The sequence below is a fragment of the Haemaphysalis longicornis genome, unplaced genomic scaffold, assembly GCF_048455015.1.
Source record: "Haemaphysalis longicornis isolate Haplotype H1 unplaced genomic scaffold, Haemaphysalis longicornis Haplotype H1 scaffold_9, whole genome shotgun sequence".
Lineage (NCBI taxonomy): Eukaryota > Metazoa > Arthropoda > Arachnida > Ixodida > Ixodidae > Haemaphysalis > Haemaphysalis longicornis.
The window spans coordinates 94653296-94665620 of NW_027526460.1; the positions used below are offsets into that span (position 1 = coordinate 94653296).

At 47.7% G+C, this 12325-nt stretch overlaps 1 protein-coding gene across 1 annotated transcript in view; it reads right to left on the reverse strand.

Moving 5' to 3' along the window:
- Nucleotides 1–1069: 1069 nt before the first annotated feature.
- The window catches only part of LOC144151370 (uncharacterized), a 56806-nt gene continuing 45550 nt past the window's right edge, over nt 1070–12325 (reverse strand). The window contains exons 12-16 of the mRNA XM_077682403.1: nt 4096–4143; nt 3925–4001; nt 3779–3868; nt 1662–1804; nt 1070–1482 (exon numbers count right to left, since the gene is read on the reverse strand). Of these exons, the coding sequence (XP_077538529.1) occupies nt 1160–1482; nt 1662–1804; nt 3779–3868; nt 3925–4001; nt 4096–4143 (681 nt within the window). The 3' untranslated portion in view covers nt 1070–1159. The remainder of the gene's footprint in view (nt 1483–1661; nt 1805–3778; nt 3869–3924; nt 4002–4095; nt 4144–12325) is intronic.

Consider the following 12325-nt stretch of genomic DNA (forward strand, 5'->3'; position numbering starts at 1 on the left):
GCGCCGCTGCAAACTACATATGCCACAAACATCTCGCCTGAAGACGTTCTACGAGCGTGCCTGTTACAGTTAGCAAAAAAGCCTCCGTAGATAAAAGCTGCCTTAAAACAGCGAAAAAAAATTAAACAAAACGGCACTCTTTTATGTAAAAAAAAACTCGCATTTCACTTTTATCTTTGAAGTAATTTTTTATTTTATGTCATAGAATCATTGGTGATAAGCTGCAAGATCCCTAGGCAGTTGGAATTAGGTACAAAAGACACTTTTTACAACGAAGCTTCAAGTGATACATTAGTCTGAATTTTCGGAAGCCTCTCATCACGCCGCAGAAGACACGAAAAAAGAAAAGGTAACGTAACTTGTCTCTTCGATCGATTCCTTTCATGGGGAGTGGAGGACTTGGCACTGTGAATAATAAGCTAATATGCACTCGAAGACCTCTTTTGACATGTGGAGGCAACGCGAAGCAACAAATAACTGCAGCAGTATCTTGCATCAAAGGCATTATTCACGATGCCGTAGCCATTTCTCGGCCTACAGTGGAAGTCTGGAAATAAATATTTTGAAGTGAGAATTTGTAGGTTAGTCATAACTCGTTTTGTTTATCAGCTTGCGGTTATTAAAAAAAAATCAGCTTTCCAATAGCGCATGGTCAACAACCCCTGTCAGTGTAACGTGCATCTTTTCGACTGATCAAAGTTCTTCAAGGACTTATTATTTTGAAATATTTGGATGCTACATGCAGAGTACTTTGCAACAGAAATGATTTAAATGACAACTTGCTTTGTCTGCAGTTTCAAGTTTATGAGACAGTTCTGCCGAGTTACATGGAAGCAGTCAGTGTACGGAAACTTTTGACTAATAGATAAGAACTGCTGCTTTCTGCCAAATATCTTTGCACTGTCTTCATAGACTACAATTACTTGGTACTTACGAAGTATTACTTTTCTGCAATGGCTTTACTCTGCATAGGTTCCTGAACGGCCTCACTTTTGAGCCAAGTTCTTGAAAACGGTTAACTTCCTTCATACATGCACCTAACCTAAAATGACTCTCCCACACAGTCACCGGAGAACAAGACTCACTTTATTTACCCACTCACACACAGCTGACAGGAACAAACTCACGATACCAAAGAACGTCACATCTCCTTCAGACATCAGGCTCTGTCGGAGCTTATGGCGTACATCATGGCACTGGTGTATACCACGGTGGCGCCAATCACAGGAACACACTGCAACTGCAGTCCCACGTTCTGGGTGGACATGTAGTACAGCCCCTGGGGTACAACATAATGGGTAGGCGGTATGCGCGTGATGACGTTACGCGGCCGAACATCGGCGACAGCACCGCCCACGGCTGCAGCGTTGACCGGGTGGCCTCCGGCAGCCGGTTGTGCGCCACTGCCAGGGTCTTGGATCACGATGACGTTGTTCTCGGGACGTGGTGGCTGTATGGGCCCGGCACGGCGGTTGTTCAGATCTGCATACAAACAGGGGGCCTCTTTTATTTGTTGTCCGGAGCAATTCTGAGCAGCTCATGGGACGCCCCAAACTGCCCCAGCCATGGAAATTCAACGGGAAAATAACACAGAGCAGCTCTGGAACAGTTCCGAGCACACCAAAATGACAAATAGACGAGGCCTATAGAGTTTCACTTACCTGGAACCAGGCATTCTCGTTGTTGACCGGTGACAAGTGCGCAGAGTTCGCAAGTGTCGTTGCCCGAACTCCCACTCGAGTAGGCAGATGCGGCCTGGATGGCCCCAGGTCGGCAGATACCGCACGCAGCCTCCGTACACGAACTGCGTGAGGCCAAGATTTGATCTAAATAAACGTGCGGGTTCGAGCTATGCATCCTACTCCATGATCAAAATATTCAGGCGGGAAAAAAATTTCTCCCACCTCCCCTCGCGGGAACCCCTGTGTAGATGCGACGCATAGGGGTTCCGTTGTTGTTTCCGTTAGGTTGATTCTCCCATCGCGTGAAACGTGCCGTGAACCCCCTGCCGCGGCTATGACGCAACGTGGCGCGGCTATGACGCAACACAATCCAACACAATGCACTTTAATCCAATCCAATCCAAATACAATCCAAGAAAATCCAATCCAATCGAATCCAATCCAATGCCCCTCGCGATAGAGTGTTCGCTATCGGAGAGGAGAGGGGGTGAGCGGCGGAGAGCGCAGCTCGCGCGGCGAGGAGAATGGGGGAGGGGTGTGGACGGACAACAACAACGTCGTATGGAGGGACAAGGCGAGTGAATGAGATGCAGTCGCATCTAAAATCCAGGCGAAGGACGTGAAGGACAAGGACAGGCGCTAACTTCCAGGAAACACTATATACATAGGGTGATCAAAGTTAGGTCGACAAATTTTTTAAAAATTAGGCACTTAGATGTACCTGAAGATCACCTCTGTAGTGAGGTTATGCGCCCAGGGGGACAAAGAATGAAGTGGTAATTACTGATGTCGGTGCCTTAATTAACTAAAATTGATTAATTAACTTTTTAGTGCAGGCATGTTTGTATTGAAAAGTTAGACGCAATTGTGTTTCTACGCAGTTTCATTTGGCAGAATTTTTCCAGTCTGTACTCCGAGATACCGAACTGCGAAGTTTAATTGCCCTTCGCATGATTACGCATGCTAGACAGTGAGGAGCGGCGCAAAGCTCCTCCCCTTTGTTCTGTTATTCCATAGCGGTTCCGGGTACTGCAGATTGCGATAACTCCAGCCAAGACTGAAAGGGCGCAATTATCGCTTTTTCCTATGCCTCCACCCGTTGTCAAACTAAGCACTGTACACAGCAGGAAAAGGAGGAGCTTTGCGCCGGTCCTCACTGTCTAGCATGCGTAACCATGGAAAGGGCAATTAAACTTCTCAGTCAGATATCTCGGAGTACGGATGCGCTAGAAGAATTCTGCCAAATGAAACTGCGTATAAACACGACTGCGTCTAACTTTTCAATACAAGCAAGCCTGCTTACTGCAGGCACTGAAAAGTTAATTTTCAATCTGAGTTAATTAAGCCACCGACCACCGACACTAATAATTACCACTTCATTCTGTGTCCCCCTGGGCGTATAACGTCACTATAGAGGTGGTGTTCACGTACATCTAAGCGCCTAATTTAAAAAAAATCTTGTCGACTTAACTTTGATAACCCTGTATATATATATATATATATATATATATATATATATATATATAGGCAGTAAAAGAAACTTCTCGAGGAGCCAGAAGAAATACTTGAGAAAATGGTAGACGCACGATTAAAAACAAAAACAGTGGTTTACTGACGTTTCGACTGGAGGACCAGTCTTCATCTTGAGTTGATGAAGACTGGTCCTCCAGTCGAAACGTCAGTAAACCACTGTTTTTGTTTTTAATCGTGCGTCTACCATTTTCTCAAGTATTTCTTCTGGCTCCTCGAGAAGTTTCTTTTACTGTTTTACTGCCTATATATATATATATATAGTCGTGAAGTGGAGTCCTTAGTTGCTGCAGGAATACGCACAAAGTAGATATATATATATATATATATATATATATATATATATATATATATATATATATATATATATATATATATATATATATATATATATATATATATATATATATATAACCTATTTATGCCTTGCATATAAGAAAAATTTAGTTGGGAGATTGCACCTGTCCTTGTCCTTCCCGTCTCCGTCTCAATTCTCCGCGCCTAAATGTGTTGGTCATGAAGATTTGTCGTGCCACTAGGCTGGCACTTAGCCCTCTTGCACCAACCTATGTCCAGCCCCGGAGCGGTCGTGCCGCGGTGCGTCCAGCTGCTGGCGAGCACGCGGCTCAGTCTCTCTGGGGGAATCCCTGCGAACACTGTCACCACATTCACCGTAGTCACCGAAAAGGGGTCAGGTTCAAGTAGCACTCACTGTTGGCGGATGGAGGAGGCGCGTTCTTCTGCTTGCCTCCGGTTCTGCGGTTCGTTGCGGCGGCTCGGTACCGGCCGCTAAAGAGGGAGGGAGGGGAGAGGGCAAGACGTTACCGACCATCAAGGGACGTTCTGAGTTTTTCGGCTGCCAGTGGTATTCGCCGATACTCACCCCATCTCTCGTGCCGCCGTTACGCGTCTCCGGGCTCCTTGGGACTGCCTGCAAATTTGTTTGAGTCATCCACTTACTAAATCTGACCTTGTAGTTATTGGTACAGGTTCCCGGCAAACAGCTCTGGAGTGTTTGGAATGCCAGATCCTTGAAAATGCACTGTGAATGCACCCACCCTGACTGAGCAAACGTGGAATTCTGACAGGTCGACGTCACACACACACACGCGCGCATGCACGGCACACACATATTTAAAGAGAACTTTTTCCATTGCTGAAATAATTTGTTGTGCATTTAAATTTCATCTTAACCTTTTAATAAATGGTTTTATCCCTAACGTGTCGACGCGAAAGCTGTGGCAGCGCCTTGAAGAACCCACGAGTTAAAGGGGCCCTAAATAGGCTCACGAAAGTGGCCATTTCAATCGCTAGGGTACCCCTTCACGACAACGTGTACCAAATATTACACCCCTGCGTAAAGCAGGGGGCCGAACAAACTCGCAAAAAAGATTTTCCTTTCTTTCCTTGTTTACCTACCGATCCTCGCCGCCATACTGCCGCACTCTGACGTGCGGCAGAATGCTCTGACGCAGCCTCACGAAGCACTGAACAGTACGGCGCCGCTATTGGTGGGTCCCTATTTTAAATGTCGTAGAGAGTTAGCGTTCCCGGCTCTGGGGGAAATGCGCGTGCACGTTTCGGCGGTTCCGGCGAGCGGAACTCCGGCACCGGTGACAGGGGGGGTGATAGTGCAGTGCAAGATGGCGCTGGTGATCGTCGTTGGCGTGGCTTCGTAAAGCGGTGACTGAATAACTGCGGCGATGCTAAACCTTTTCTGCGACCTCGTAGGGACCAGTGCGCTACGGCAGCGCCGCATGCAGAAACGGTAGCGGGCCGCTACTCGTCGGTGTAAAGCTTCAATTACTGTCGTGAGCGTGCATGTTGTATTTGGGAGCCCCCTATCTGGCCTTCAAGAGTTAGTTCACCCAGCGCAAAAAGTGCTTTCCGCACCCTGGTTGTACGCTGAACGATAAATGTTTCGGTTGATTTTAATTCATTGCTACCTATTTTATTTTCGCTGACTCTTCTCCCGCCTTCAATTGGCCTTAGGTTTTTCTACTAGCCTACCAGTCAGCGAAGCGTCGCATGTGCACTTGCGTGGAGAGACTTGGACTCATAGCTTTATAACAAACTAACAAACTAAAAGCACGATCTTCCAGGCACAAACGCGTTGTGGCTAAGTTTCAACTGAGCAAACGAACTGCGACGACCCGCCGGCGGCCGGCCGACTGATTCTGTCGGAAGTTCGGCGCGCCGTAAAGTAGCGCAGTCAATCCAAGCCATCTCGCTTTGACGTCATACGAAACGTCATAGAAAAACGGCAAGGAGGATGCAGAGAGGAGGACAGCATTTTCGAATTGATTCTTTTACTCCGTAAAGTCGCGTAAACGCAGCGGGTGGCCGAAACATGGCCTAGAGACCCCAGGCTACAATTAGTAATCCAGCAATGTTTACAAATCACTTCAGTGTACCATTAAGAGCCACGTTTTTTTCTGTCCGGAATAAAGACCACGCAAACTGCACGAATAAAAAGGTGCCTGGTTCAGACATTCTTCGAGGCCCTTTTCATCTCTCTACATGACGCCGTAGCGATTAAACGAGTAGTAAGAGTTTGACTAATTAAGAATATTTGCAACTAGTTTTCAGTAATGAAAAAAAAAAAAAAAACATGGGGCAGTTTTCACTGGAGGTTCCAGGGCGGAGAAACAGCGGAGCTGGGGGTCGACCTAGCTTCTTCCATTTTAACTAAGTTTTCCTAGGTTTTGCTAGGCTTTGCTAAGTTTCAGTTGGTTTTGCGATGTCCTTGATAGGATAGACTTAATTAATGTTGAGGGGTGAGGCCCAGTTTAGCCGGCTTCTGCAAGGTCGTTCCGGTCAGTACTCCACATTGTCAGCGGTTCTCAGGGGGTGAGATTCTAGGTCGACCAACAATATCGGTGTTTCCCCAGTTTTTCACCACTAGTGCAAGCCGCATCAAATTTCTTTAGCTTTAGTAGGCCAAGAAAGACTATCACCTTTAAAATGCTATAGTAAGGGGTGCGCAGACGCATATGCCCCTTGTGTCACACTCGAGCAGGCGCGTAAGCCGGCTTCAGTGTTATATTACCATATCTGCGGTGGTGCACCCTTTACAGGTGGTGCAGTTTTTTTCTGCACAGGACCAAGCTCAAGCCACAGGACCAAGCTCAAGCTTACACAGCTTTCTTGTCAAGACATTACTGGCGTGGTTACACGAGACAGTTACTAATACGAGGTTGGTTTGGCCTTGCTAAATGACTTAGCTTCTTTTCTTGAAATTTTAGCCCGATTCGGCTGCAGCAGCCTATATTTGTGGAACCAGCATGTTTCCCCGCCTTGCGGCGCCTACTCAACTCATTCTCGCGAGCTCAACTCATCGCCTACTCAACTCATTCTCGCGAGCTCAACTCATTTTTGCGAGATTGCTAAGTTTGCAAAAGGGTGCACTGAAGGCTTGTTGGTATATTTTAGCGTTTACAAACAGCGCGAATGATGGCACTAAGGAAGGAACAGATTACACAGGCGCTGACGGACAACTGTGCGCATTTTAATTTGCAGGGAAATATACATGAAAAGCGAAGGTAAGAGAAGAAACGAAAAAAAAAAGCGAAATATAATTATGCCGTAAAAAATTAGTACCGAGAGATTTGTTAGTAAGGCAACAACATTTTTATCCATCGCGTGACGATTTGTAGACTAGTCATGTTAAGTACTATCTCCTTATCTAGCAGTGAAGCGGATGGTTCAGTAATGCAATCACTCCCTTTCCTGTTGATTTGGAAGGCTTCGAAGATCCCCTCTCCCTTTGACCACAGTAAGTGGTGAGGGTGGCACATTCTCTGAAGCGAAGGGGGGGGGGGGGGGGGGGGGGCTGGAGCCGCAGGAGGCGCAGTGCGCTGACAACTTGCTGCCTATCGATGACCTGACTTTGCTCACGTGCTACCTCAAACGTGCATTTAGAAACCGGCCTGTTTGTCCTATGCAGGAGCGTTGCTGTTGTGTAACAACAAAGGAATCTCGTAGACTACGTTGTTCACACAGTCAACTTGACCTGTTTAGTGTTTTTTTTTATGCACGCGGGTGATTTGGGCCTTTCCGTGTTTACGCGCATATCCAGAAATCTGGGACAGGAAGCTTCTAGTTCAGCTGGCTGGCACCACGTGGCGTCTCAACCTTCAAGATTTCAAACTTCCCGCGCTGACGTATTCGGTGATGCGGGAAATGAAAATTATAAGAAAAAGAATTCACGTTTCCAGTATCGGGCTTTATCGCCGATCGCCTTTCGGTGTGTGCTCCTTTACGTACACCTCCCCTGCAGAAGCACAGCGTCATGCCAGCACTGCTGGTGCTTTTGATAGGGGCCGAGGCGACTTCTTAGTCTGGAGTGAAGTTGCTTTTCGCACCGTCGGACGGCGTTTGTTGAGCTCTGCGCAAAATAAATGCGACGGTAAAAAAAGGAGGAGGGAGGGGAGGGGCGTTATCCTTTTTATTATTTTTTTTTCTGGGGGCTAGGATAGCTGGAATAGCCCGTCTTGCTCATGTGAACGGCCAGCGTGAGTTTCGGCGCAATAGGATTTCTATTGAAAGAATTAAGTACCGACAACTGACCGAATTTTATCGCCGGCCCGTTCAGATATCGAACTCGTGTTTGCTGATATCGGCAACCTATACGAATGTCTTAAAGCTGTTTTACAGTGTTTTCACCTAACCATCAATATGGGGGTTTGGGGTAGAATACATGTTTTCACGGATTACTCAATATGTGTTTACCCAGTTGATATGCTTTGGATTACAGAGAACTACTTGAGGATTTTGTTCTAATAAACCCGCAAACGAGCGAGCGGGATCTTGGAGTTTACACTCCTAAGAAAGTGAACACGGGTAGGATGAGATATTATTGCCTAGCAAAAAGTGCTGGACCTACAGTTTTTAAACTTTGCGAGTACATTCCTATTATGGCGCCGAATCTTAATAAAGGTCCATCTTTAATAAAACTCCTTACCAAAAAAAAAAAAAAATTCCGCGTGCACTTAAAGTGACCCAGAAACACGTTTCAAAGGTGGCAATCAAATGCATACAGCTGGTAGAACGGATTATGGGGAGCATTTGAGCCAAGCTTGAGCCCCGTACGTTCTATGTATAATTTGTAAGCAATTTTTAAACATAGCCTTTCTCAGCCGATGAGGCTGACTCCACAGTCCACGCTGGCTGCGTCATTTGAAAGCCATTCGCTGTACGTTTTCTAACGACGTCTCGCCGCACGCGACACCACGATGGTGCGTTTCTGGTCTCCATTCGTGTGCGGGCTTACCTACCGACCGCCGCTTGCCGCCGCGCCGTCTCCGATTCAGCAGCGAAGTTCCGAAACGAGCATCCGCGTCCGCTGGACAGACATGAATTACCCGTGCTGCGTCGTTGGTTGCAAAGCCAGCGACTTGCGTAATGTGAAAACGAGGCAGGCTCTGCCGAAAGATCGTCTGGTTGCCACTCATCTGACTCTCGGAGTCGACGGTGCCAAGATTTTTTTCGTGCTTGTGGCAAGCACTTCTATCTTTTAGGATGTCTGCAATATAATGGCCTCTTAAAGGTTATAATCGCTTGATCACGAGGTTGCTCCGATAGTTTGGACACATAAATCAATTCGGTAAGCGCATTTCTCGCAAAGTTATACGCACATTTGCAACGTAAACAAACCGTCGTAAGCCTAGCCGGCAAAGCCGGCGGAGCAAAAGTCGGGAAAAAAAAAGGCAATCAATAAATAGTTGAAAAAGGTTCCAAGACCCTTCCGCCGCCCCTGACAGTAAGTTAAAAAGGAGAAAAACCTCAAATATCCGAATCGTAGCGTCCGCACCATCCGGCCAAAAATCGGCTAAGAGTAGGGCGCGACCAAGGGTGGGGTATGCGGGCAGACGAAAAGTTGAAAAACTTGGCAACCCGAGGGCTACAGAAAACTGTAACCACTCGTTGAGGCCGGCAGAGCAAGGGCTACCGTTCTTTAAGGTTCGGGTCCATAGTGCCTAAGATAAGCAGGATCAACGCCCAGGCGGCGTTGGCAGAATTCACAGACCGGAAGTCGAGCGTCCTGACTCCACGTGACTATTTACAGTGGGGCTCTTCGTTTTATCGTCTCGGACTCACCGCGGACTCCCCCAGAAGCAATCCGGCATTCGTTTTTCATATGTATTCCTATCTCATGGAGAATCTTCGGACTACCTGCGGACTATTCTCGGTGAGTCCGAGACGGTAAATCAGAGTCCCGCTGTTTCCAGCTCTTTCCGGGGGGAGGGGGGGCGGGGGGGGGGGGGGGAGTAGGCTGTTAATTAAACAGAGTTTGGGCGTTGCAATTGAATCGGGCGCGGCTTGTCTTGCAGGGCGGTTCATAGTAAGCGATTTTAAATTTTTGTCGCGTGATTGGCGTGTTGTAGTTGTGTATGCGCCGACACGAGCGAACGAAAGGAGAGTATTTTTGAGAATATCCGTGCACTAATGGACACTGAACGTATAGTTGTTTTTATTTGGAGACTTTATCTGTGTATGCTCTGCGCGCGACAAGTCCAGTGATACGCATTCCGTGACTTGATCTTGGCGTTGCTTGAGGCAGCGTTTAGGAGATGTCGGGGATGCGCTGCTTGGCGCACGACAAGTGCAATTCGCCCATTTTCAGGGCACAAGCCACGCCCGCTTGGATCGAATTTATGTTTCGCTCGATCACTTGCCTGAGTGCGGTGATTATTGCATGACACCCTTGTCTTTTAGCGACCACTGCCTGGTTTCTTTTACCCATGGTGGGCGCAAGCCAAGAGCAAACACGTTTAATTGGAGTCTTTGGAAAATGAATAGTAAATTATTCCAGGAGGAAAATTTACAACTGAAATAAATAAAAAAATTCCCTCGCACTTCCCCGAGGGGGAGAGTGTGTAAGTGCGAATGCACGGTTGTTGATTGCGCGATTACGGTGGATATCGTGATCTTAATGAGTAGTCGAGAGATTACACACACGCACACAACTACAAAGAAAGATATTTCACTCGTTATTGCTGGTACCGTTGCCCGGTCCGCCATCATCGTTATCGAGATGCAGGACCAGCGACCGCTCTCGACGACGGCGCGCGCTCGACTAATACCCTCCCGCGCCACGCGGCCGCTATGGCCGCTACACGAGCGCCCTCGCGCGTCGGAATGCGGAGCGCCCGCTACGCGAGCGAGAGCTCTCCCGCCCGAAGTGGAGAGGAGGCGCCCAACACCCGCAGTCAATGAGCGGAGAGAGGAGGAGGAGAGTAGCGCCCGCCGTTACGGCGAGGGCTACACGAGCGCCCTCACGCGTCGGAATGCGGAGCGCCCGCTACGCGAGCGAGAGCTCTCCCGCCCGAAGTGGAGAGGAGGCGCCCAACACCCGCAGTCACTGAGCGGAGAGAGGAGGAGGAGAGTAGCGCGCGCCCATCTCCCCCCATTGCTAGGGAAGACGAGGAGCGCGCGCACCCGCAGCTGTTGCTATGCGGACGACGGCGGCAGACGATTCAGGCTCGCTTAAGAAGTGCATTCGCACTTAAAAAATACAGCGTTTACCAGATAGGAAAACTAGCTGGTCCTCTAGGTGGGAAATTTTTAAACAAGAAGTAAAGTTGAGTGCGGTAGAAAAATCAAGTGCTCGGATGTATCGTGAGAGACAAAGCGAACAACTTCTACGTAAAAACCTCGCGTCGCTTACTAATGAAGAATGCCAGTCGCCAGGGTCAAATAAGGAAGAGATTAAAAGGGTTAGGCCGGAGCTTGAAGTTATAGACGAATAAATACCATGGTGCCCTGGTGAGAGCAAGGGCGGAAAGGTTGCTGTTAGATGAAGCGCCCACCAAGAGCGCGCTTGCATCAGAAAAGCGCTACGCCTGTAGAAATAGGATAGTCGAAATCGAAAATCGTGGAGTGCTAACCAGTGACCACGCGCAGATAGAAGGTGCTTTTAAGGATTTTTATGAAGCCCTTTTCTCTGTTATCAAGTTCTACGCCGATAATTTCTGACACGAATTCTTGAACTTAATGCCTACAATAGGAGACGACATGAAGGGTATCCTTGAAATGCCAATCACCGTTAATGAAATTTTGATTGCCATTGATGATTTAACCCCCGGTAAAACGCCAGGCCCAGATGGCCTAGGCGCGTGTTTTTACAATGCCTTTAAAGACACGCTTAGCGCAGTGTTATATGTGAAGTTTACGACGAAGCGTACGAAAGCAACAGACTGCCATCATCTTTCACTCTATCTCGCACAGTTCTCATTCCAAAGACTGAAGATGCCATTAAACTTCGGAATGTATCAGCATACTGTCCAATCAGTCTCTCAAATGTCGTCTATAAGATATTAATGAAGGTCTTAGCTGCTCGGCTGCAATTAGTAGCGAAAGAAATAGTCGGACCACACCAAACATGTGGCATTAAGGGTATGTTCTATTACGACCAATACCCACGTAGCCCGTAGCATCCTGGAATGCTCTGACAGCCTTGAGCAAGAAGTAGCAATGGCAAATAGACTTAGAAAAAGCGTTCGACAAGGTCCTCCCCGAACTGCTATTGATGATTCTTGAGCACACAAACGTAGGAAAAATGATTACGGATGGTGTACGCATGGCGTACAGCGACTGTAGTACAAGCTCGGTGGTCAACAAGTCGGTAGGCGCTTCAGCTCAGGTCAGCCGTTCTGTACGCCAGGGGTGCCCGCTGTCCACGCTGCTGTTCTGTATGTTTATTGAAACGTTTTGTGCAAACACCCTTCAAAATAGGAAAATAAGCGGGTTTTCATTACAGTCCTGCGTAGTTCATGCGCTCGCTTATGCAGACGACATTGCTTTGTTTTTCCAAGACACGGGTAGCATCCACGAAAGTATAAGTGTTCCTAAAAGGTTCTGCCTCTACACTGGTAGAATTCCGTCAATTGGGATAAGTGTATTGGTTTCTGACATGGCAGCTGGTTGTGGAAGCCGCGTACAGTCGGTAAAACGCTTGTCTATAACAGCGATTTCAACTTCAACCAGCTACATCCGAAAACTGCCGAAACATACTCGTTCCAAACATGTCGGAGGCAAAAGCGAAGGGCTAATACTCCAGAATTCCGCAGTAGTTGAATTCAAATCCCGCTCCGGCGGGGCAGGATAGGGCT